Source organism: Acartia tonsa, chromosome 7, assembly GCF_053477335.1.
Source record: "Acartia tonsa isolate MP-2025a chromosome 7, ASM5347733v1, whole genome shotgun sequence".
Taxonomy (NCBI): domain Eukaryota; kingdom Metazoa; phylum Arthropoda; class Copepoda; order Calanoida; family Acartiidae; genus Acartia; species Acartia tonsa.
In genome coordinates, this window is record NC_137266.1 from 15842889 (window position 1) to 15870612 (window position 27724).

The 27724-nt window shown below is 38.2% G+C and overlaps 2 protein-coding genes across 3 annotated transcripts in view; one reads left to right on the plus strand and one right to left on the minus strand.

Moving 5' to 3' along the window:
- LOC145324949 (lachesin-like) overlaps positions 1–27724 on the minus strand; it is a 139474-nt gene that overhangs the window by 83695 nt on the left and 28055 nt on the right. Inside the window, exons 3-5 of one of the 2 annotated variants that reach the window (XM_080167709.1) lie at positions 23973–24106; positions 13330–13479; positions 12139–12228 (exon numbers count right to left, since the gene is read on the minus strand). In XM_080167709.1, coding sequence (XP_080023835.1) covers positions 12139–12228; positions 13330–13479; positions 23973–24099 — 367 coding nt within the window. In that variant the 5' untranslated portion in view covers positions 24100–24106. Of the gene's footprint in view, positions 1–12044; positions 12098–12138; positions 12229–13329; positions 13480–23972; positions 24107–27724 lie in introns of those variants that run through there. The other variant, XM_080167711.1, reaches the window with a different exon arrangement.
- Positions 2588–4855, plus strand: LOC145324014 (uncharacterized). The gene is made up of 4 exons (XM_080166648.1): positions 2588–3507; positions 3747–3803; positions 4241–4281; positions 4673–4855. Exons 1-4 carry the CDS (start codon positions 3318–3320, stop codon positions 4853–4855), a joined length of 471 nt encoding a protein of 156 aa, XP_080022774.1. The 5' UTR covers positions 2588–3317.

Sequence of the window (27724 nt, forward strand, 5' to 3'; positions counted from 1 at the left end):
AAAAAAATTTTAAAATGTAATAAATTTCTTATGTAAAGTAGGTTTGGTAAAATCTTAATAAAATCACCCATGATTTTAAGGGGGCTGTTAAAAGTCATAAGTGGGGTGTCAAAAAATTTAGTTGTTAATAAATTAATGGAATATAACCTGATATTATAAATTTGAAACATATTTTTGATGTACAAAGAGAATAAAGTAACATGTATTACACTTTTTTTCATAGAAGAAATTGAATCATTTTTTATTTGTTTTTTTTCAACACAAGGTTATTTGTGTATCTCTTGGTACAAGATATCACCATATTATTAGTTAAATCTAATTTTTTATAAATTAAGTGAATAAGTCTGTTAGACCAAGGGTAGAAACTCAGTAGATAGACAGACAGACGGGCAAGAAGAATCATCAAAATTTTACTAAAATAGACAATTAATTAGATAAAATCCAATAGAGAACCTGTTAATGATCAGACAGACAGAGGGACAGACAGACAGACAGAGGGACAGGTAAATAGTAACAGAGAGTCTTTGAGGCATTAACAAATTACAATTAGGCTATGCTAGATGATTCATTGAAATCCAAAAGAGAGGCAGTTAGACAGATAGACAGACAAGTGGTGGGACAGACAGACAAAAGGACAGACAGACAGAAGGACAGACAGACAAATGGGTATTGCCTAAAACAGTTTGGCTGCTATATGAATCATTAAAACCGACCGTAGAAAAGAAATTTACATTGGTTTCTTATTTCGATACTCAACGCCCCCCCCCCCTCCCCCACTCAAAGGGGTTTATTATTTCTTAATATCAATAAGTGACTTTTCAGCTTAATAAAATTGAATGTACTTTTTATTTCATCAATTTATCTTAAATAGAACGAAAGTTATAATCATTTTATTGTCTACAAGATATATGCTTTGAGTAAAAATCAGCATAATTGTCAGTAAAAACGTCATATTTATGCATATTTACACAGTAAATAAATTTTAAAATTGTATTTTACTGTAATGAATAACTTAAGGAGGTTGTATGAAATATCAAAAACCTAAAAAAAACCTAATTTGGTTAAATTAGTCCAAGTAATGATTGATTTAGTACAGTACGTATGGATAAGTTGTCTATTTCCTACCAGAGTCCTTGTGAGACGGGACTGGTGATAGAAAATCGAGGGGAATACTTGGCTGCCGACCGAAAACCAGAAAAAATGGAGAATAGCCAGTTCTGGAACTCTTGTAGCAGTTAATCACTAACGTAGCCAAAGGTAATTTTTTAGCCCAGTCCTTTGTTCCATGATTTTCATCTACTTTCAAAGCAGCATACAAACTCTGATTTTGCCTCTCTACAGGATTCGAATTTGGATTCCTGGGGGGAACTAGGACAGTATCCACCCCCAATCCTTTCATCACCCCTTTAAACACACTGCTTGTAAAATTTGTACCTCTATCCGATCTCAAAGCCCTAAATAAACCATAGGTAGGTACAAAATTTTCCAATATAGCCTTTACAGTTGTTTCAGTTTTAGCATCAACCAACGGACATGTAAAAACATATCTAGAAAATAAGCAAACCATGATTAAGACAAATTTAACCGTCTGTCCCTGATGATAACATGGAGTCCAAGGACCAACTAGATCCACTGACATATTAGCAAAAACTTCACTACTTTGAACAGAATGAGTTATAGGTGAAACATGTTTAGGATTACTTCCAGCCTTTTTCAAACATGTAATACAACTTCGCATTCTCGATTCCACAAACTTGTTCACCCCAGGCATAAAAAATCTCTCATTTATTTTACGTATTGTCTCCTGCACACCTCTATGTCCAGAACCATATCCACCATGAGCTGAATCAAATATATCATTGTATAAGGAAAGAGGCACTACAGGCCTCTCGACAAAAGGCTGTCTGAAAATTACAACCCCCTCTAGCACATACATATGGCCAATAAGATTGTACAATAGTTCTTTTCTGCCCGATAACTCCGCCCTCTCATAAGACGACAACTGTCTCCTTTCCAATATCCATAACCTTATTTCATTTAGGATCTCGTCCTGCTGAAGACTACTTTGCCAGACAAACTCAACATCCACCTCATCCTCTGCAGAATGTACCTGCATAATGGAATAGATTTGATCCAGAAATGGTGAATCATCCAGGTAAGGATCCAAAATTTTATTATCTGTCTCTCTACACTCCTGACAATCCTTACAATCTAACTCAGTTCTCGACAAATAATCTACATTCACATGCTTAGTCCCCTGTCGATGGATAACTGTAAAGTCAAAACTTTGCAAGAAAGTTATCCATCGATAGGTGACACCGTTTATTGATCCTTTAGCCCAACGTTTATAATGCACTAGTGAAATACTGTCTGTCCGAACCAAAAATTCACGAAACCTACAAAAGTGTAAAAAATTCTTTAATGCATATACTAATGCACCTAATTCTCCTTTATAAGAAGGATAATTTTGTTCCGCAGCATTACACTTTTTACTACAGACACCAAACACTCTCTCTACACCATCCTGTTCTTGCGAAATAATCCCTGCACAATACTGAGAACTATAATCTACGTCCACGATAAAAAGATTAGGATTATCCCATTGAGGATAGCCTTTACACATCTCAGTCTTGAACATTTCCATAAATTCAGTCCATACTCTATTCAATTCTTCTGTCCACTTTATTATAGTGTCATTCCTGTGACTATCCAACATGCACAACCTCTTGGCATAATCAGCAAAATATCCTCTGTAATAATTGGTAAATCCCAAAAACTTCTGTAACTCCTTCCCTGTTCTAGGCTTGCCCCAATCCTTAATCCGTTCCAAATATGCAGGATTCATTTTCAATCCATCGGCACTAATAATATGCCCCAAATAATGGCATTCTCTAGTCAATAAATCACACTTATCTAAATTCAATTTCAGGTTGACCTGCCTAAGAACTTGAAACAGTGCCTGCAGATGCTCTACATGTTCCTCTGGACTTGATGAAAACACGATCAGATCGTCCAAGTAACTGATACAGAATCCATACATACCTGGCAGGATAGACAGCACCTTATCCATCAGAGCACAGAACAGGCTGGGTGCATTACACAACCCAAATGGCAACCTGTTAAACAAATACATCCTGTTTGCTGCACTAAAAGCTGTCAACGGTTTAGAGTCTTCATCCATAGTCATCGAATGGTAGGCAGCTGTCAAATCAAGAGTACTGAACACCTTGCCAGAACCCAGCTTCGTCAGATTATCAGAAATCAGTGGCAGCGGCCACGCCACCCGCTTAGTCACGTTGTTCAAATTGCGGAAATCGATGACAAACCTCAACTTCGCCTCTGCTCCAGGTGCAGCCTTCTTTTTCACAGCAAAAATAGGACTAGACCAATCCGAGAAACCCTCTTCAATAATGCCGGCGTCCAGCCATTTGGTTAACTGTTCTTTCAACTTAGCATCGTACTCTGGATTCAACGGAATATTTCTGGCCTTCACAGGTTTAGCTCCAGGTAACAATTCTATATTATATGTCATTAATCGACAATCACCAATATCTGAATCATTCATTGAAAAGATATCAAAATTTTCCAAACAAATTTTAATAATCCTAGGTTTCAATTCTGGATTTTCCTTAATCATCTGGTTTTCATCTAACTTCAATTTTTGAATAATAAACTGTACCCGTTCATGCATTTTTTGCCCTGACAACTTTTCTGGCTTATCCAACTCATTAATTGTTTTATTCCAGGTGACATCTTGATTATCCATGACGAAACAATGCCCCATCTTCACATTTCTCAGCAAGGTAATAGGTTTTATTGACGCATTAACTACATTAACCACGCAGGACCCATCTTTCCGTGGCTGATACACTCCCTCAATAATCATAATCCCATTGCCACTTGTCATCTTAGAAGAATTAGGGGACACATACCAAAACCCATCATTCTTTAATCCAGCCACATGCACAACAGCTGTAGATCCTCCAGGATAAAAAATAGTTTTGTCCAGCAACTTCACATTATACTTCGTTGAATATAACTCTCCAAACCCACCCCCCTCCTTTATCCCTGGCAAGGTAGGTTTAGATGGAATTTCAGAATTCATTCGTCCGGACAAAATAGGAATTTTCTGTACCTCCGCCACCACCTGTTTCTGTAAACAGGAATTAATAGGAACAGATTCCCCACAAAATTCAAACTTATCCTCATCCAAACAAATATTAATTTTATTCTTTTTCAGGAAATCAGATCCAAGATTCACCAACCTACTCGTCACCTCAGGTACATAAAATATCTCCGTAAATACAGCTTGAGTTCCAGCAAATCTAAATTTCAACTCGACATATCCAATAATATTAACTTTCTTTAAATCTACTGAATACGCTGATAATTTAGCAGGACAAAACTCAATTCCATGTTTATCAAGAATTTCTCTAGATATTAAAGAATTAAAATTATTTCCTGTATCAATAATTCCTAACTCCTTCACCGTAATATCAGCCCCTGGCACAAAGAAATCTAAATCCGCACAAATAGGCATTTTCATTATCTTCAAAAACTTCACAATCTCTTGAAAACACTAGTCATTTCTATCCATATATCTTCGAATTAAAATCTCCATGCAGGATTACAAATAATTAATATATCCATGTCAATTAATTTTAAATTTTAGATATACATCATTCCACTACACAGCAGTCAGCCCTCCATCCGTCACCAGCCGCCAACATACTGTTCGATTTATGAAATCCTGTACACCTTCCAGACTACCAGCAACACACAGCTACACACCAAGCCTTTTCACATACAAGTAAGTACCTCTCAAAGTTTTAACATTTACTTCAACTTTGCATAGGTACCTATCAAAATATAATATATAGTAAATATATATATATAAATATATATATATATTGTTTTCATTAACACGATCACACCTTGACTGAAGAATAAGCAAGACAGTAATACTTTATAAAGTTGAGAGCAATTATCTGAATACAAAACAGCAAAATTAACTAATTACACATAGCAAACCCAGAAAAAATCAACTACAGTACTATAGCCTATATAATGAATATGAATAAAAGAACGATCTAAAGATTTCATCCCAAAATGAAATTTATATATCGAATCAATCATATCCATTACATAGGATTTTGCTGAAAATTGTTCCTAGCTATGTCAGCAATCATAGCCTCATACTGTTTCTCATCTCTGCTCTTTTCAGAATCCACAACAGGCCCCACCTGATTGACTGTCTTCTTCAGAAACTGCTCAGGTATTACCCTATTATTAGGCACTCCAGAACCTTCTTTCTTTTCGCTACCCGCTGAGAAAAACCTAGCTTTGGTCTTTCCTATGCGAGAATCAGGAGCTGGCGGCTTACCGTCTCTCTTCTGCCAGCAACTAGCCACTACATGACCTTTTTTCCCACAATACCAACAAATCATAGTTTTAGCCTTCGAATTCAGAGCCCCAATCACGTTCTCAACCTGATCCCAAGGAATATCATCATCCCCTTCAATCCACGCATTATTATCGCCAATCTCAGTCCTGCCCTCCAAATCAGATACATGCACTTCACTAATTACAGGCCTAGCTTTTACCTCCCTAGAATCCTCTAGCTTCAACCCTTCCATAGCCTGAGAATAACAGGACGTTACATTTTCAGGTGAAACGTGTCCAGAACGGGCCCAGCTTATGTAATGCTGACCTCTGCGAATCAAATAAGTCAAAAAAGCACTGTAATCTTCCAGGTAATGCATAGATTCAATGAAATTAGCCATATCTCTAGCTAAATCAGAAAACAGCAAATTCTTAGCCACATTATTGTAGAAATCACGCCAAGATTGTCTAGAAATTTGACCAGGATGCATAAGCCTAAACAGCCGTAACTTAGCATTGAAGAACACATCCACATTCTGACCACTCTTTTGTTTCAGGGCGTAGAAGAATTCAGTAGCTGACTCTGTATCCGCAAAGGGTATCACCAACCTTCTTATCAACAGGTAATAACCTAAAGCACTTAGGGAAGCATTAGCCTCCGGCGTAATAAGCCTCCCCATCTTCTTCCCTTTGCACTCAAAAATCCTATTGTACAGGACGTCCTTGAAAAGCATAGGATCCTCCAACTTTGCGAACCGAGCAACCCTCCATAAGGATAAGAAATAATCCTCAAAATCAATGTTTCCATCCCAAAATGGAGCATCCCGCACAAAATCACTATCCCACTTGACTCCTCTTACAAGACAAAACTCCTTAAACTGCTCCTCTACAGTCTGTTGGCTTACACTACCGCCGGCCACCTTTTTATAGGCCTTAAGCACTTCAGCCCTTTCCTCCATTAAAGGAAATATATCCAACAATTGATTCTCATATTCGGTCAGACAACTCTCACGAACATTCATCCAATTTCCATTCCCAACCGGACCCAAAAACTCAATCTGCAAAAACTTCAAATGTCCAGGAGCACTTTTCACCCTTTTTGCCTCAAAATTTGTAGAATCCAATTTAGCCTCCACACTCAAACGATTAATGAAAGATGTAATAAACGAATCATCTCCCGTCGCTTTGACTGCAGATACACTAGCCCCCATACTTGTCTCATACAAAAAACCGCTAATATCCCCATCCGCTGGCAATTGCGCCACCTTTTTCTTAATAGTAGCCAAATCAACATCATAGCCTAACTTCTTATGCTCATCAGAATTCTTGAACTCTTTCACCTTATTCTCCAGCCGTTTATTCGCCGCCGTTAGCTTATCCACCTGACCTTTGACAGTCGTATGCTCCTTTAACATTGCCCTAACATATTTTTTTATGCTTTCAGGCACAACGTCATTCTCCACCTGGCCCAACGCCGACTCCACATTCGCATTGGCACCTGCACCAACATCCTCAGCCACAGCATCATCCTCCTCCCAATTTTCGGGAGTTCCATCATCATCCTGACTGTCAGTCTCCCGAGGACACTTAGGCGGCCGTCCACGCTTGCCTTCATTTTTACCCCGCTCTCCTTTTTCTCCATCAGCCATATCCGAGCACTAGAACTAGATTCGCCGTGAAATTTAGATCAGAAGAGTTAAAGAATGAAATTCCACAGAAACCTGAAATATAAATCAAGTTAGAAATATAAAAAAATTAAAACAAAACTGTGAAAAATCCGAGATAAAAAAAATCTCAAAAAGTGATTGACTTCAAATTAAACACCACTTCCCCCACCCTTAACTCAGCAGCAGGTCTAAATAACACGTAGCACAATAAGACTGCGCCAAATGTGAAATAGACAGACTTACATAAGTTAATGATAGAGTAGACTTAATATTCAATTCAAAATGCAAACAGATTTTTAAGTATTTATTATATTGGATTAAATGCAGTTTTTGAGTAAATAAGATTATATATTGATACTTTATTTAGAAATGGTTAAATATATTAATAATTCAAAACTACTGATTATTTAAGCTGGAAAGTTCTGAAGTAGCAGGATGTCTGTCTGTATATCAGGACACCAAGCAACAGGATGACTGTCTGTTTAATTAATACAATGTATTAATTAACTATGCACTTTGAAGGGGTAAAATATCTGCCTATGCCAACTATCTAAAGTAGTAGGATGTCTGTGAATAGCTGTATTGGTCTTAATAAAGACTCGAACCCAAACCAGATAATGTTCTGTGTTAGGACTCTCAATATCAACTGACTTAAATATATTTTCTCTTTATTCTTTCTGAGAGCAATTGAAGAGTAATTAAGAGTAACAACTAAAATATGTCTGCAAACTTAAATATATGACATAACAACATAAATATATGACAATATATTGACAAATTCAACTTTGCAGTTCAGACTTGTTTTAGTGCTTAAGTGTAGGCACACCAGGCTCTTCAGACAAATTCAATTTTGAACTGAGAAAATTGACATATCATACATATACACAATATATACATTACATATGGAATGTCATTGAAATTCACACCACCATATTTTCAATATACATAATCCTGCGCCTTCTTTGAAATAGATACTTTGATAACATTTTTTCCTGGGAAAACATACAAAAAGTTATGATAAATTTTAAAAAATAATCACTGTTTCAATAGTTGCGTTGATAATCATAGAGTTGCCACGATATTACGATTATACCTCACCTTTATAGGAATCTTCAAATGGATTAAATTAATAGAGCAATTATTAAAAAATGTTTTCATGTATATATATCTATGTAGATTTTCATTTTACTAGAAGATTGCTTCTAAATTGCTTAGAAGCGGTTGCAACTCTTGCAAACTTTTATTTGCTGGTTTTCCATATTGTTGTAGAATGACCTAACTTTGTTTGCTGTGGCTGCTCGGCTCAGTCTTTTAGTTTCCAGCCTTTTCACGAATAAAATTATACGGTTAAAAGTAGAAAGAATCCTTTTAAGATTTTAATTTGACATGAAAGTAGAACAAGGTTGTCCAAGGGATTGAAAACATATTAGATTTTGTACTCCTCCCTTATTTTTTTTTTACATTTTTTCAATCTGTGAAGGTATTTTACCCATCCCCCCCCCCCCCCCTCCCAAAAAAATAAGAAAAAGGCCATGGCGATTTAATTTATTTGCACACAGAATTTTCCCTAATATATATTTTTTACAAAAGGCACAATATTTAACCCTTAACTGTAGAGGGGGGGGGGGCGTTGCCCCCCCCCCTCCGGTTTTTTCTATCACATTTTCTGTGTGTGAAAGATAAAGAGCCAAAACTGCGTGACTTTATAAGTATGGTTATGACACATAACTGAAGGTTGGAATTTTTGAATATCTCCATCCTGGCGGGCACAGGATGCCAGCAAACCTGGCAGGGTCATATTTAAAGAGGGTTAAAGAGGGAGAAGGGTTATTTTATATGTTTATGGGGAGCAAAACATACGCTGTTACTATGCTATACAGTTCTGCTGTTTTGAGAATATGTGATACTTGTACTAACAAATGTTAACTACCTCCCCTCCGTTTCCAATGACTTTTTGCGTTTGCTACCAATTGATTTTCTGCTCCTTGGCTGTGTTAATATTTCCGACTCCATTGGTTAATTTTTAAATACCCAATTGGGAGTCGGCACTGGGTCATTGGGATAGGGAAATACAGTCATTTAACCATTTCTCAAAACCAGTGTTTTACTCTAATCTTGTGCGGAAATGAATGCACAACGGCGGTGGTGGTGGTGGTGGTGGCATCGTGTTACTTTATTTCACGGGAAACCTTGAAACCAAAATCAAGGGAAAGTCAGGGATTTTAAGAGATAAGACAAAGTATGATAAATTAAGGTACATCCAGCAATGATGATAAATAAAATTGCCATATGGAAGAAAATAAAATTGGTCACCTATAGTATGAAAGTAACAAATCACAATTCAATAACAGTCCCCAAAGTTTTTGAGCCAACGAATAAGAAAACATGACTATAAAACTTTGGGTACCAGTGTAATATACAGTCCGATGTTCCTTACCTCCCTGTGAAAGTGCAAAAGTTGGTTCTGTCACAGCAAACCAAAAATTGTCTATTTTTGTAGCGCAGCTACTCTACAACTTGGCTATGTATATCCTATTTTATAAAGTAGTAAGCTTTTTTTTGTCTTCACCGAAGGATCTCGCTAACCGCTGTACCGATATGGTTCTCCTTTGGAATGAAGCTTCTCATATGTCCCGGGATGGGTTTAGGCTGTTTTATTTTTATAATAAAAAAGTCGTTGTATGGTTTTAAGCTATTTTTCTGCCCTTTTATGTCCCTTCGAATATTCCTAGATACTAGGGACGCAGCCGCTAGTATATATAAATAAGTTCTACAGTTCAACGGCCTTCCGTCAATTATTAAAAGTTGTCAAAAATAATTGTCGTATTCGAACTGCTTAGAATCAGCACAGCTGCTATATAATAGGGGTTGTTTTTTTTTATTTCATCTGTAATACATATAAAGATATGCATTCTCAAATATTTTTTTGTGTGTCTTTTTGTTAGTTTGTCCGATCACCGTAAAACTTTGGTCTCTGTGTATTTAGTTCTTGACCTGTTTAATCGTCCCTCGCCCTCCCATACACACACACAATCTCTCTCTTTTTCTGTGTATGTCTGTGTGTTTGTCTAATGTGTGTGTGTGTGTGTATGTATCATGTGTGTGTGTGTGTGTGTGTGTGTGTGTGTGTGTGTGTGTGTGTATGTCTAATGTGTGTGTGTGTGTGTGTGTGTGTGTGTATGTCTTATGTGTGTGTATACCAAAGTCAAATTTGGTTAATTAAGAAATTATGAAATGTGTCACGTTAAAGGTTGCATTTTCATATTTTGTGGTGCAGCATTTTTCTCTGGTTTTCATTGTAATTATTTTTAACGAGTGTCGTGTTTCCTTGATGTAAAAGTATCAGGATCTATGCCTGTCTGTGTGTGTGTGTGTGTCTGTCTGTGTGTGTGTGTGTGTCTGTCTGTACCGAAGGATCTCTGTAATCGCTGAACTGATATAGTTCTCCTTTACAGTGGAGCTGTTTATGGGTCCTAGGAGGGTTTATAACTATTTTTAGAGGTGGGTACTACTACCCTTCCTAGAAAAAAATGACCCAGTTGTTTTCTAAATGAATACAATTGAAAGTTTGATATGATCGCTTTCCTCTCCCACTTTCCCCCCTCAAGGGCTCCTAGAGGCCTCTAGAGGCATAGCCACTAGTATGAAAATAAGTAATATAATGACAATCAAAATATCTTCTCTGTTGTTCTTCAATTGTATCCATCTTATAAGTAACCTATAAGGACATCATCTATGAATAACATTATGCCTATTTATACTATGAATCAATATTATACCAATCAAGTTATTATGATAATTATATCGTGTATAAAAATATTCCCAAACATAAGCAATTAGTGAAAATAATTAAACCGTATCTAGCTAAATATGTTTTCCTATTAGGAAGGTATGCTTGCTTATTCAGTTGAAAAATAAGTAAACCTCTTAGGCTTTTTGTCATTTTTGTGTATTTTGAATACCTTTTCCCGTAAAATAGTAAGTAATTGATAAATGTTTGCGTTTTCCACCTATAATATCTCATTTTTTTCTCTCTATCTCTATTTCTTTCTCTCATTCTCTTTCTTTCTCTGTCTCTCTCTTTCAGTGATGACAGTAAATTAATGTTTGCGGAGAAATGATATCTTATCCTAAATCTATATAGGTTTGTCTGCTAAATATTTTTTGATTTCTTTGTTATATTCACAGTTCTACCAGTCTTTGTCTGCAGATAATAAAATTTCCATTTGAGTTCAGGTACAGACATAGTTCCTTTTTTAAAATCTTTAACACCTACAACCACTTGCTTGTAACATAAATCCAATTAAGAGTGAATTGTTTACACCGAATATTCAAACTTTAGGAAATTCAAATGAAATATGAAATTTTAAGAATGATTATAAAATTGAACACATTTGTAGGGTACATTATAATAGTGCCTTTCTCCGAGTAAATAGCTTCAAACCATCACGGAACCATACATTATTTATTCCAGTAAGTAGAGCTCAATCTGTTCATTTTTGAGATCATAAGTGTCAGGCAAAGGGACTCACATATATCCTATGGTCCTTTCTGATCATACCCATGCCAGCACTGATAATTCTGTCTATTATAGGAGCACAGCTATTCTATAATCTTACCTAGTAAGGACATCCTATGGTCCTTTATTATCATACCCATGCCAGCACTGATAATTCTGTCAAATATAGGAGCATAGCTACTCTATAATCTTACCTAGTAAGGACATCCTATGGTCCTTTATTATCATACCCATACCAGCACTGATAATTCTGTCTATTATAGGAGCACAGCTATTCTATAATCTTACCTAGTAAGGACATCCTATGGTCCTTTATTATCATACCCATGCCAGCACTGATAATTCTGTCAAATATAGGAGCATAGCTACTCTATAATCTTACCTAGTAAGGACATCCTATGGTCCTTTATTATCATACCCATGCCAGCACTGATAATTCTGTCAAATATAGGAGCATAGCTACTCTATAATCTTACCTAGTAAGGACATCCTATGGTCCTTTCTGATCATACCCATACCAGCACTAATAATTCTATCTATTATAGGAGCATAGCTACTCTATAATCTTACCTAGTAAGGACATCCTATGGTCCTTTCTGATCATACCCATACCAGCACTGATAATTCTATCCGGCTGCTTCCATACAATCACACTGTCACCTAGAAACATTATTTCATTTTAATAATAATCAATAAAATGATCGAATATAACATTTGAACTTTAATGGCAGTTTCCCTCAAGTTCTTAGTGAAGCACGAAAACCCCATACCAAAAATTGAAATAAATTGTAAATAAAAGAGGGTGGTTAGTTTTTCTAGTGGTTGTATTTTACTTTAGGTCAGGATATGTTAGGTACAGGGTAGCCCCGAAGGTATTGGGAACACGCAGGGTTCTTTATTTGCAATTTAAAAATTTAAGGGGGTTGGGCTTTTTGTTTCCTAAGAACTTCGTGGGAAAGCACCCATTTTCTTTCTCATAGTTGTACAATGGGAAATATAAAAAATACAATAAGAATATATATTTTAGTTGAAGCAATAGACAATAAATTTCTTATTAATTAAATTATTGAAATCAAATAGAAAGTATTTGATAAAATATTTCAAGTACTTAGAACATGGATAATTCTAAAACTATTGAATAGAATGTTCGTATTTTACAATAGAATGTTTTTTGTTCTCTTCAAATTAAACTAATTAATATAAATCCTTTCACAATTCAAGACATACGTGGTAATCTATAGACTGGGTTTGAAATGTACTTTTATTAAGAAACAATAGCGTCTACGTAATTGTTGGGTTATCAAAAAAACAAGTACGACACCATCCATAAATGCAAAGCTCAACAAGTTATATTGTCAAATAAACAAACATAGAGTAACAATTCATTAAATATTCAACATCATTATGTTTAATATGCCCATCTTTGATTTTAAAAGTTAAAAGATACTTTGCTTATAATGTTATGTCTAATCGTACCAGGAATCAATATTATGAAAATCAAGTGAATATGATAATTATATGAGAAAAAAATATGCATTTAAGGAAAGAAAAAATTAACCTTACATCTAAAATGGACATACGGACTTTCTTGTCATCATTTTAGAATTGTTAAAACTTCCAAATTGTATCTACCTGTTACAGGAATCATCATGCATATTTTTAAAGATGCCTGAATTAATGAAAAGAGCTATCTAAACGGACGAACAGACTGCCCCTAGATGTAGAGAAGCTACGGTTTCAACGTTTTCACTGAATGCTTACCTAGATTAATAACTTTACACTCGAGAAGAACTGTATTGCCAAACTCTTCTTTGTAGACTCGGGGCGGCAGTTTGAAGGCGGGCCGTGCCTTCTCTATGACTCCGCCGTAATTGGGGTTGGATATCAAATATTCTGAGCTTTGGGATCCACCTAAACAATAATACATTATGAATTAAACAAAATTAATTGAGCTACTCTATAATCATAATGTGGTATCCGCCTAGGGTAAATGGCAGACACCAGAGTTCGAATAAAGACTACGGCAGTGTGAACAGACGTGGACACCTTACTATAGAGAAGCTATGCTTCTCTAGCATTCACTAGACAAGAATCAACATCTATTTCAGTTGTCACTTTATTGAAGGTGTGAAGGATACTGAAGTTATATACAACAAACAATAACTACATGAATAGGAATAAATGATCATAACATAAAAGCATTATAATACATATACAATAGTCAGTTTGGGCAATCATGATTCCCCATCCCTGGAAAGGGTGGGGGGGATTAAGAATACAGTTAACCATAATATAAATACATATGGATTAGGAATAAAGATGGTTAAAGATAAATCATACAGTAAAACATAGATAATTGCAATGGTTAGGTAGATGGCTATCCCTGTCTGGGGCAGGCAGGATAGCCCATGGAGCAGCACAATAGGTAGATAAGCATAGAGGGGTTGAGTGGTAGGTCTGGGTACTAAAGAGGGAAGGTTTGATGATTACTTGTGACAACAACAGTCTGTGTGGGGGCAGGTTTAGATCCTTTATCCTCAGGGTTGAGGTGGTGCTGATAACTTGGTGGTTGAAGGGGAAGGTTCCGGTGCTTAAGATGGGAGAGGGAGGGTTAACACCCCTCCCTCCATTTACAGGACAACTGAGGGATAAAATCAGTACCGTTATCTGACATCTTTTCAGGTGGCTTCATAATTGTAGAATAACAGGATTTAACTAGGTGCGTAGCATCACTATAATGTCTTGGTTTCTGCATGGTCCAGAGCTGCCGCATACCACAACTCTCCCCTCGGAAGGCTGGAGGGGTTGTCTGCACCGCCAGACTTCCGACAGTGGTTGCGGCCTTCAGTTTGTTGTCCTTGTGGAATGGGTCCGCCAGGATACCAGTTGCTGGACGGTGGTGGACTCCAGCCCTCCCCAGGTCTAACGGAATCGGCTATATCTGCTGGAGTAGCTGGTCCTGTTGGATCTTCTGGCCGTTGGATGTGTACCTCTGAGGCCACCCTGGCAACCTCCAGGGGTGGCACAGCACCTGAGGGGGCTTGGACCAACAGCCGCCTGGTAGACACCTCTGCAGGTTTCTCCACTGGGCTGGTGGTCTCCATCGTGTTGGTCACCTTGCTGCTGGCAGGCTGGCTACTGGATGCAGGCGCAGTTTCTTCGCCCTCGGGGCTGGTCAGGTTCATCTGGCTTCCAGGGTCTCTGTCAATGCGGGCAGGTGGTGGTTGCCATACTGTAGGAGCGTTGCCTCCTTCAGGCTCATTCTGGACATTGGCAGGGTGGTGCATGGCAATCCGACCTGCGGGGTAGGGAAAGGTAACAGTCCACCCTTGATGCCGGAGGCTGTCTTGGATCTGCAAGGGTGGCTCCGCTCTAGTTGGCTGGGAGACAGGCCCATCCACGGACACTACTGCTAGTGGACTGGAGGCACAAGGCTCCGGATTTCCTCCCCTAGCCTGAAGGGGTCCAGGCACATTGTCTCCATCTTGGGTAGACATAATTGTTGGGGATCCTCTACTTCTATGGTTAGGCTCGGCACTGGGCGCATCTAGTTGTGTTACTCCCCAGGCAGCGGTCAAAGCTTCTTCAGTTTGGCTGGTAATGGCTGATACCCTGGCTCCTGGGGCAGATGCAGGGGGCGCAGGCAAGTTTGGCCCAGCCCAAACGTCCTGGTACACCAGTGCAATACAATTACCCTGGCTTGGTTGAGGGAGGTAGACAGCTGGATGCAGTTGAGGGTGAGGGACAGCTGGACTCTCCCTGCTGGCTGGGGGCTCTGGCTGGCTGGGGGTGACGGGTGTCACCCCTTCCTCTGGGGCTGCGGGTTCATTCCGGGGTCCAGGTATCTCGGTGGCGGCGACGGTTGTCGCCCCAGGCACCAGTGTGGGGGCGCTGGATAGCACCCCCCAGTCTTCACAGGGGTCCAGGTCTCTCGGTGGCGGCGACGGTTGTCGCCCCAGGCACCAGCGTGGGGCGCTGGATAGCACCCCCCAGTCTTCACAGGTGGCGGCGACGGTTGTCGCCCCAGACATCAGCTTGGTGGTGCAGGGAAGCACTTCTCGTTCCTTCCAGGTGGCGACGCCGGTTGGCGTCCCATACATCGACTCAGACTCGCTGGCTAGCGCCTCTTGCCTCTCCCACTCGGCGGCCGCCAGGGCCTCCCCGTACACCGTCCCGGTGGCGCTGGGTAGCGCCCCTCGGCTCTTGCTGGGGGTGACAGGGGTTACGGACACCGGTCCCCTGTGGTTGCGGCTGAGGTCCAGGCCAACCCGGTTGGGTTCAGCCGCTCCTCCCAGCACGTTGATCCTGGCCACCATGGTCCCAATCTGAGACACAGACTCCTGGGTAGCCGCGGCCCCAGCGGCGGCAGCTAGTTGGGGTGACGGCTGGGCATCTCCCTCCAGGTGGACCTGGGTGGCAGACTGGTTGCCTGCAGGTTGTTGGGCGGCCTGGTGTTTCTTCATTGCCCGGTCCCAACCGGTTCTACACTTGGCGGCTGTGTGGCCGTTGAAGCGGCAGCGCCCCTTCGTCCAGCTGGGTCCCATCAGGCCGGCTTCCCCAGGGTGTATCAACCTGCCAGGTCTCTCCTCCTCCAGTTGGGGCACCAGCTGACAAACAGGGTCTCCCCTACTAGGGGTCAGGCGGTGCTGGGCTGCTTGTGGTGGCTCCTTGGTTACATTCAGCCTCCTCCCCATACACACAGGTTCCTTCCATCCAACCGCGGCTCTCCTCCCCTGGGTGGCGAGGCCAGCCTCGGCCTTAGCTTCTGCAGGTGCTTCTCCACATGAGGGATCCTGCCTCTGGGTATGCCAGGTGGTTGGTAGCAAAGGCTGTTGATGGTGCCAGTCGGAAAGGGGGCTATGATCTCTGGGGGGTACCTGTGGCCAGTGTGTGGACAGGTACCCACAGGTGGACCAGCAAGGCCCAGAAGATGCCATACTGATGGTAGCCTGAACTGTATTCCGGACTGTCAGCAGACTGTTGGTAGCCACCTGAGTTGGGCCAGAGTTGCCAGCTAGTATTGCGTCCCTGCCAGGCTCCGTCAGCTGCTGGTGGGGAGCCCCTGCGGTGGTTCTGGTCTTGGCAAGGGGTGGCCTTCTTATTGACTTTCCTAGTTGGAGCTCTGCATCCTGGTGGGCCTCCATCTTCAGCAGCATGGGGGAACTTGGCTGGGACATGTGCAGTGGTTCAACAGAGTAGCGGCATCTGGTCTTGGAGTGTGGGGGAACAGCCTCACTGCTGCTGGTCAACCCTGCTCCCTCCGTGCTGGGTAAAGTCTTCCACTGCAGCAGGTCACCATTCCCCATCCTTAGGCCGGTCCCCCGTCGTTCCATGCCTGGGGGCTCCCAGGGAGGCTTGGGTGGCGGCTCCCCCACCCCCAGGTACGCGTCGGGCATCTGGGTGAAGAGCCTATTCCCCTGGGACAGCTCCCCATCCTCCAGATTGGTGAGGCCAGTGCCAGGGAGGACCTTTCCACCCCAGAAACAGGTGGTACTGGCCCTAGGGCTGGGCCCCTTTGAAATCTCAGTTCTGGGAGTAGTGTCCATCTTGGGGCTGGCCACTAAGTCTCTGAAGCTTGTCACCTTCTCATTAGGCTCAGTTGCATCGTTCAACACCCCCAGGAGGACACCTACAGTTTCAGCAACCCCCAGTCCAGTATTGCTATTTCTCGTACGTTGAGCACCAACTGAACAGGAGCTGTGCAGCGGACATTCAGTCGCCCTTCCAGACAAGGGCATCTCAGGGACCAGGGGTCTGTGACCTGGCATGTGTTTGATGTTCACTGTACTCAACACAGTAGGCCAAAGTAATAACAGAAGCAGTATCTTGTAGATATAGGAGCAGAGTAGAGTAGCCGCACCGCAAGGAGGTTCGAGCCGGCTCACCCCTAGTATAAATACTATAGCTGTGTAATTAGGGTGGTAGTCCATGTAGCCGTAGGCTCGGTCCTCCTGGCTCAAGAGTTTCTGTGGCTGGCGCGCCCCCATGATAAGTAGTAGGGGGTTGGTTTGTTGGTGCCAGCGTCTTGTTTAACTGTTGAGCCTGAGTTGTTCTCCTTTCCAGTATAGCTCTTGATTTCTGTGGTAACCAGCGGATCTTAGCTTAAAGGTAACAGGGAATATGTTAGGTATCACAGATGTCTCTAGGAGCGTATCCGCTAGTGGATATATGGATAGGTAGGTTACCTATATATATACATGGCTACACGCCCATATATATATATATACGTGTATAGGAATATCCCCAGAGCTAGCTAGCTTTTCCTCCTTGCTTCAAAAAAATCACGCTTCCTCTGTATATAGTTCACAACTATGAAGGTCGATGGTCCAGGTACACACCACCACTGCCCAGTGTGGGGCAGCAAGTCAGGCTATGTCCACAGGGTGGGCGTACTTTTGTTCAGTTACCATATCAGTTTCCAGTGTTGTTTGGTGAGGTTAGTATTCACTTACTTGTACCCATGATACAAAAAAAACAACCTCATTTATCACTTGGGTATTTATATATACATATATTTGTTTCACTAACCATTCAGCTTTGAAGTAGGGTTGGCAGGCTAGGAAGATGTTGAGGGTCTGAGCGGGTTTAAGGAACTGGTTTAGTTTTCCTTATCACACTGTAGACAGGGAGGGAGGAGCTTACAAGTTTTTCTCCTAAAAAAATATCTCTGATGTATGCTATAGAATGGCCCCTCTCCTGTGTGGGTGTGTGTGTGTGTGTGTGTGTGTGTGTGAAATCTCCTGTCCTTGCAACGCGCGTCCGCACCGTCAAATCCGCGCACACGGGGAAAACGCGCTCTCACCCCTCAACTCGCTCTCTCATTGGTCTGCTTCGTCCGTTGGATTTATGATATTTTCCGCACTCTGTTGCGCTACCCGTGAATGGCGCTCTGTGTGTCCAATCGCTAGCCCCACACTACAGACGGACTTGTGTGGGTAGGAAGGGGGAAGCGCGTGAGGGGACGGGGGTAACTCCGTCCGTTTCCCCTGTGAGGGAGGGAGGTAACTGGGTGCTGGTATAATAGTGCCTTTTCTTCTTAATCCTAGGTTTATCTATTATATCACCCTGATTGTATTTGCCTTCAATGGAGAGGGGCTTCTCCCCTTCCCTTGGAATAAGGGGTGTATTGTTATTGTGCTGTGGGCTTGAGATGTTTTGATTGTATATCAGGATCTTTATTATATTACATCTAGATTCTATTTTTGTCCTTATCACAATTGCATAACAGATTTGTTTACCAACTCTGTTCTATTTTTAGCTGCTATCACAATACACAATAATCCAAGCCTGTTCTATTCTTAGATTTATCACAACACAACAATTTGTTTGCCAAGCTTTGCTCATAAATCTATTGTTTGGCCATCACATCAGGGTGGTAATCCCTGCAATGTAACATAATATCTGTTTTTCTAGATGGGTGGCTGCGTTGTAGCTTCTCAGGATACTTGGAGTTGACGTAGTTTTTCTCTGTTCTGGTGCACTACACTCGTATGTTGGCTCGCAGCTTGCAGCTATGTGGCGTGTTTCAGCCTATCGGCGGCAGGGAATGTCCCGTCCTGCTAGCGCCGCTTGCAGCTATGTGGCGTGTTTCAGCCTATCGGCGGCAGGGAATGTCCCGTCCTGCTAGCGCCGCTTATCCAAATCCAGCTGATGGCGGCAGGGAATGTCCCGTCCTACTAGCGCCACTGGTTCGGATCCTGCTATCTCTTGCAGTAAAATTGGCCTATTTCCAGCCGTTTACACTTATTTGGCTTGTTTCAGCCGGTCCGCAGGCCTGTTTCAGCCCTTTTGGCGCTCAATTCTCCGTTAGATATCAGCGCTGCTCGCGGTTATTCGTCAAATTTCGCTGTCTCGCTTCCACAACTGCCGGATGCAGAGTTAAACTTTGCTGTCCAGGGTGGGTAATTCAGGTTGCTTGCGTCAGTTTTGCCAGATTCACTGCTGGGAGTACCTTAGCCTCAGATACGCGTCTGCTCTACACTTGTGGTTCGCCGTAATCTCACACAGCTGTCACCAAAGTTGTGGTATCCGCCTAGGGTAAATGGCAGACACCAGAGTTCGAATAAAGACTACGGCAGTGTGAACAGACGTGGACACCTTACTATAGAGAAGCTATGCTTCTCTAGCATTCACTAGACAAGAATCAACATCTATTTCAGTTGTCACTTTATTGAAGGTGTGAAGGATACTGAAGTTATATACAACAAACAATAACTACATGAATAGGAATAAATGATCATAACATAAAAGCATTATAATACATATACAATAGTCAGTTTGGGCAATCATGATTCCCCATCCCTGGAAAGGGTGGGGGGGATTAAGAATACAGTTAACCATAATATAAATACATATGGATTAGGAATAAAGATGGTTAAAGATAAATCATACAGTAAAACATAGATAATTGCAATGGTTAGGTAGATGGCTATCCCTGTCTGGGGCAGGCAGGATAGCCCATGGAGCAGCACAATAGGTAGATAAGCATAGAGGGGTTGAGTGGTAGGTCTGGGTACTAAAGAGGGAAGGTTTGATGATTACTTGTGACAACAACAGTCTGTGTGGGGGCAGGTTTAGATCCTTTATCCTCAGGGTTGAGGTGGTGCTGATAACTTGGTGGTTGAAGGGGAAGGTTCCGGTGCTTAAGATGGGAGAGGGAGGGTTAACACCCCTCCCTCCATTTACAGGACAACTGAGGGATAAAATCAGTACCGTTATCTGACATCTTTTCAGGTGGCTTCATAATTGTAGAATAACAGGATTTAACTAGGTGCGTAGCATCACTATAATGTCTTGGTTTCTGCATGGTCCAGAGCTGCCGCATACCACAATAATACATACGTCCGACTTTAGCCAGATAAGTCAATAAAGGAGGAAAAATTGAACTGTAAATTATACTAGTACCCAAAGTTTTATAAATACGTTAGACCCTTAATATTCCTTATTGTTTTGCTTCTACCCACCCCCCTTCATTAAAAATTTGACCTTGACAATTACAAAGATTATTTGATATATTTTAAATATAAAAGATTTGTGTTTATGAATGTTGTCATCCTTGTTAATATTTTGTCTTTGTTACAAAGTTAAATTGTATTTGATAAATGTTGAAAAGCACAGCTACAACACAACTTTGTTTATTTATTTATATTATTCATTTATAATATTATTCAGTTAATCTAATTTAGCTATGATAAACAATGATAACAACATCCATAAAAGCAAAGCTCTGAAACTGTATGTAGGACAAACAAATATTAACGCTTAACATATCTTAATAAACATGATATTAATATATAGGACTAAATAAGATTTGTTGCAAAACTGCTTAAGTACTGACAGGCCCTAGTTATAGAAAATCTATGCTTTTAAAAATTGTAGGTAATCAAAGTAGCTAAAATTAACCTAAAGCATACAATAATAATATTCCTGTTCGCTAGGAGTATTTAGGCTTAATTAATTTTTTGTTATTGCTATTTGGTAATTCATAAAATAATTTTCACATGCTCTGATCTAAATTTGCTAGCATTAAATGGTAGCAGGATAATAATAATTTTATATTTCTCGTTAACCGCTGAACCAATATTGTTATCCTTTGCAGGGAAGCTTCAAATAGGACAAGGGAAGGTCCATACTTATTTTGAAGGAGTGTACACAAGAAAAATCTCACATGGCAAAAATTTGCGCCTCCATGATTTTTTTTCTGATTAAACTAAAATTTTGAAGTGAAGTGTTGACCTCCATCATCCCACATTCCCTTAAGTGTGCATTGAGGCCTCTAGGGACGTAGCCGCTAGGTAATATGTTTACACCTATTCCATATATTTTTCTATATGTGGAATAAAGATCAGCTGACTGATAGAAGTCTGGGGATTAAAACTTTTTCCCCGGAAATTTAAAGTTTTTTTTAATTCAAAGACTTTTTGCTTCAGTAAAAAGTTTTCTATAGTTAGCTCTTTTTTTCATGAATTTATGTATTTCTACTTTTTGTAAGAGCGAAGCTACATTTAAAACTAGCTTTGACTGTCTGTCCGTCTGTTTTAAGCTTGGTCTAAATTTCGAGTTAAAGAGCTGATTATTGTGTGATTCTCCTTTCCAATAAGCAAGCATATATTTTTTGGCTATCCGTTAGTTTAACGATGATGAATTACGGAAGGATAATATTGATTTACTCGGCTGCTTTTAGAGATATATGACAAGTATTTGATCTATGTCGTTTTGTGGTGTTTTGCAACATATTAATGTTGTCATCCTTGTTGTTTTTTCGTGGTTATAAAAAGAAATCTACTTATATAGAGAGTTAAACATGAAAGAAATAACTTTGACAAAAAGCAAGTTTTTTTTCTACATTTTCTCAACTTTTATGAAATCATTTTAATTTTCATTTTGTGTTTAATTATACTACATTCTAAAGTATATAATCTAATGTTATTTTGTACAGTGTCCTGTAATTTCTCAACTGCGTTGTCCTAACACTGCGAGACCTACCAGAGCCCAATAAAACCTAACCTAACCCTAACCAATGTAATAAACAATTAAGAACTACCCCTTCCCTTCTTTATTTTCAAATTATTTTCTAAGCTCAACAAGGCACTTTGAGGGCAAATGTATCTATTTTACTCTGACATCAACTAGCTATATGGCTCATAACTCATTTATTTTGGCAACTAAAATCCAGTTAAAATAGAGTAAAATAATCCCTATGCAAAATTATTCAGAGAAAGAACAAAACAATTTTCTTAGCTAGCTGGGATGTTAATGTATTAAAATGTGTACTTTAAAGTCATATAGGAAACATATCCGACATTTGGGCTCTCGCCAAATTATATTCCTTCTCTATATGCATAAGACATTTCATAAATAAATGAATTAGTAAATTTTATGGGACACATTATCATTGTAGTTAATGTTAATCGTACGTAGCGACTGATAAATAGCAAGCCTTACTACATTACATGTACGACCCTAGTAGTCTCTAGAGGCATTTAAAGAAGGGGGGTGAGGAGTTAAACCTCCACTTTACATTATAGTTTTAAAAAGAGAAAGTGTTTTTTGGGGTTAGGGATGATTTTTCTTGGTTAGATGGTTGTTCAAAAATAGTAATAAACCTTCCAAGTACCTCTAACAAGATAAACTGTGAAGGATAATAATAACGGTTCAACGGTTAGCTAGATGCTTTTGTACACACAGAAAGACTGTTACTTTACTTTTCTTAAAATTTATTGAACCAATTTACTTTTTCCTATTTTGCTGGTTCGGAAATGATGAATATTATATTTGAAATATATTACAAGATATTTCTGCAGCTATTAATGTTCTCTACTACTGCATCAGCACAGCTTTTTATATTCCCGCATTTTTTATGCTTAATTTTTTCCTTGTATTTTTTAGTAGTGTAGCTACCCAGTCAAAATTAATGTACAAAGTTTAAAAAACATGAGTTATTGCACATATGGGAATAGTTTCCCAAGTTATTCTGTTAATATAATGTTGAATTGGCAAAAATTGTAATTTCTACCTACCTCTTTTCCGAAAGGAACAGAGCAATCTCAAGTTTTGCTATGTGATCAAACATTGGAGAATATTTGGAATACGATAAAAAACCATTATAATAAATATAATTATGATATTACTAAATTGTTACTACGTCAGCCATGAAAACTTAAATTAAGTCAACTAGGGTGTCATTTTAATAAAAGGATGTCAATAACATGTTTTTGCAATTACAACTTTAATTCAATGCCCCATAGTCGAGATAAGCCATGCAATTGCAATGATGGACAAAAATATATTTACAGAGTTGCTTTTATTCAGGGATCGCTATTCTAACCAACAATTCTACAGAAAATCACGAAACCTTACTAAGTATCTGGTGGTTTATTTGTTTTTGTCATGTAACTGAAGGGTGGGAAAGAAAGAAGGGGAGAAAAAGGGGAAGGGGGTTGTGGGGAAATTTTCCTTTAGAGTTGTTTGTTAGAATATCATTCCCTTGTCCCTGCTTTCAATAAATTGGTAAAATCTATCTTTTTTCTAAAAGCTATTCCGTTATACTATTATGGACTAATATAATAGGAGCATTTTAATGTATAACTGTTTAGAATGTTATTTTTATGTATTTAGCTTATAGTTATCACGCTATATTTAAGGTCATAACTATACCTGTTCTAAATTTCAATATATGATTTTAGGAACTATATATAAAAGGATGTAAAATATGGTTTCCATTTTCCTTACTAAATATTTAAAATTTACATTTTTTAAGGAAATAAAAGACAAATGAGAAAATATTTCAAATAAAGAATTTTTAGTTTCATAAGATTTAAAAATACTATTAAGATATCTTTGGGGTTAGGGGGAATTAGGGTAAATTTACAGCCAAAATCTAATCCCTAAATAATAAAACTTACATGTAGGTGACAAAATCTGCAGGATGAATGCCAGTCCAAGTAATCTGGTGCAGGATAACAGGCCATGGTACCTCCAGCTTCCAGAAAGGCCGCTGGACATATGTCCTCTTTGGCCGCAAATTATCATTTTTTACCTAAACAAAATAAGATTACTTTTTACAATATATGAGAAATACATAAATAAATTTTTAATATGTATGAAACATTTTGATATAGAAGTACCGAAGAATCTCGCTAACCAAAGAACCGATATGGTTCTACTTAGCATTGAAGCTTCTCATAGGTCTTGGGTAGGTGTATTTCTATTGGGAGGGTAAAACCAACCTACGGAGAGAAAAGGATTACCAAGTTTAGGGTAACCCCCCTCCCCCCCCCCCATAGCTTCCCTAGATAACCCTAGAGGCCTCTAGGGGCGTCGCTGCTAGTACATAACAATGGAGTAAAAGCTTTCAGAAAACGCTTTAAATCCAAATTTAAAGATTAATTCATAAAAATAGACCAAGCTTAACCATTTCTGATATATGATAAACAAAAACATATATCCATCTACTTCTAATACATTAAAGAACCAATAATCAATGTTTACAAATTAATATCTTTGCAATATGTAAACTTATGACTTTCCAAAAGATATTATCATGATTAGACAGTTTACTAAAAGGTTGATGATGATATCCTTATAGTAGTCAACCTACTCTATAAGTCTTTGTATACTGGATTGCGTTGTACCTACTTTTGCTATGTCTTGTGGGTGATAGATGGAATGCCTGGGCACAAAACTTGTTACCAGGCAAAACTAGGACTTTCAGACAAGGATCGTGTAAAGGCTTAGTTATATATTTTTGTGAGGCTAGGTTATTAGTGCCTCAGGATCTATTATAAAGGTTTGATTTGTGCAGTTATTAACTATTAATAAACTGTTAACAAACAAGAAGCATAGTTATGAGACAATGGAGATAAATTAATATACATACCCAATTATTATAAACAAAATTACTCCTTCTGCATATTAAAATTTAAATTTTTGGTTGAAAATTTTTGACAGTGCTAGTTTGGTGGAACTATTCAATCACAATTCAATTAAAGTACCCAAAGTTTTTAGCAAAGAAAAGGGATAAAGAGACTGAAAAAGAAAATGTTGGGTATCAGTGTTATTTTCAGTCCAGTGTATTTTCCATCCCTTCCTCTATAATACTTGCTTTGACATTAAAACCTTTTAATTTTGCAACATTTAAGTTTAAACTACTTGATCTAATGCTCAAAGTTAATTAACTATAGTATTGGAATTACTTTGGAAGTTAAATTGGATGCATAATCGGTGAATCTTCAGTTCCGCATGTGTGTTAATTTTACGGGTCATCAGAACCATCATATTATTGTTACAGCGCAAAATAACCTCCTTCATTTGCTTTACCTCCATAATTACAAAAACCCTAATAATAATGGATTTAGAATAAGTGGATATTGTACGAGATTCTCGATAAATGTTCATCCCAGCTGGCTAATAAAACAGTGTCCACATCCCCCGTACGACTTTACCCCAATACCCTCCATTGACCATAGAAGAACGTAGTGATCAATATCTGAGGACTATATTAGCAACTTAAATAAAGGAAACAAATACTCAGTAACAATATCTACGAATTCTATACCCATTTAAGATAAAATGCGCCAATGAAGCCACACTGAATAATCTTACTTTGATTATATGCTAAATATTAAATATTCAAATTTAAACCTCTTGTATCAACATAGAATAGGGGGCGTGTAAGATATTTAATAAATTACTGAATAATGAAGTAATATTAATCTTCAATTTATGTTTTTATAAAATCTGCCAAAACAACTAAACGGCTCCTGTCAAAATAAAACTATACAGTTTTTTATTTCATTATTAGAATACTGGTATCTGGCAGATTTTAATAAATTTTATATAATTTTTAAATTAAAAAAAAACAGCAATGAAATTTAAATTTAATAAAATCACTGCATCTATGTTTCTAACCCTACTTAGAAACTTTAATAGAAATTAAAACACATCTATAGATTGATTATTATAACTTCTTAATATCAATAGAAGGGGTTGATGTTCTTTAGATTTAGGAATGGGTAAATTGTAAATTTAAACATGTTTAATAATGAGATAATTATATAAATTATGAGCGTACAATATTTAAAAAAAATAACAAAAAGCTGCTCAGTTTGATTTTTTAAAACATAATTACAAATGTAACATAAAAAAGCAATGCAATATTACGTTAAAAGTAGATTTGTTCAAAGTTAAAAATATGTTAAAATTTGTATTCCTTAATTCCTGCAATTTACTATTGGGGTTATTGATCTTTAATCTGTAGGTAATAGAATATATTAAAACAATGTCAATATTCTGCATCACAAGCACAGCTGTAATGAATTAAAACATATATGTCTTTAACAAGAACTATTATATTCATAAGTACTTTAAGCAATGACTATATCTAATTTTAAACAACCTATGTATAAGTATTTTTTTCCACATATTAAAAAAATACACTATTCTAAGAAATGAAGATTTAACAATCATTTTTAATTTATTATGTATCTCTAGTAGTGAATTAATCAATTTTAGCTAAGCCGTTGAAAGTAGCTAAAATCAAATAAGGAAGAGTCTTGCAGCTAAGGCTCTAGGTAAAGGGAATCTACACAAAAAAAATTATCAACTATTTCTGTTATTAACTATTTGCAATCCATTCAAATCAAATATTGTCTTCCAAAATATTTTCTACAAGAAACATATTCTACATAAAATATAGGATTTTTATATATTTATCATTCTCAAGATAGAATGGAAGTTATATAAAAAGATAAACAATAGTAATCTTAGCCCAAAATCTATAAATCTTTTCTTTTACTTATATAGGTATTAGAGAATCTCGGGATTGGGTCATATTAGAGTTTTATTGAGTCAATTTTATGAATATTGATTGAATACCCGAAATCAAACTTTCAAACCCAGCAGTTTTTAAAAGCTCAAAAAATGAAATAAAAACCTTGCCCTTTTATATTAGGACAAGAGGTTTAAATCATTGATTTAAAGGTATAAGACATCCCAAATGATGGTGCACAAAATTACCTCTTCTGTAGATTACAATTAGTGGTTGAAACGTTAGTTAACCAATTAAAATTCAGCAAAAGTCTCTAAAGTTGTTGAGCCAACGGTCTTTTAAAACTCTGGGGACAAGTGTATTAATCAGGCCAATGCCCCCTCTCTCCATGGATTTAAACCACAACCTTTATAATCAAGATTATTACCTAGTAATATACCACAATTAAGGCTTTTGAAGTTTTACTTTTTAATAATTATCAAATGTTCAGGTTTTTATGCTTAAATCTGGCCGAATCCTGAAGTCCTCTAATATGTGAGTTATAGACATTTTCTTAATCTTTATATTACCCTTATCTAGATTTCAAGGCTGATATTTTCCATAGAAGTAAAAATAGATAATTAAAATAAAAACGTAAAAAGTTACATGGTATGAACATTGGAAATATTTTATTAATCTCTCTAACGTTAAAAGAAAACACTAAAAAACTAAAGCCTTCTGAAGGAACTTACACCAATAGGATATTATTGAGTATACAAGCTGTTTTCTGATGACCTCTTGGGGAGTTTAAGGCAAGAGTTTAGTGTAATTTTATTTCCCAGGTTATTTTTCCAGGGATGATTTCTCTTTGAAGGGTTAAGAACATTCCCCCAAGTTAGTTATAAACCT

What these genes read in the sequence shown, in the direction of transcription:
- LOC145324014 (XM_080166648.1), top strand. Translation starts at nt 3,318, where the DNA reads ATGACAAACCTCAACTTCGCCTCTGCTCCAGGTGCAGCCTTCTTTTTC. An exon ending in CTTCACAGGTTTAGCTCCAG is followed by an intron (nt 3,508 to 3,746) that starts GTAACAATTCTA and finishes GTTTTATTCCAG; the next exon opens with GTGACATCTTGATTATCCAT. An exon ending in CAACCTACTCGTCACCTCAG is followed by an intron (nt 4,282 to 4,672) that starts GTACATAAAATA and finishes TTTAAATTTTAG; the next exon opens with ATATACATCATTCCACTACA.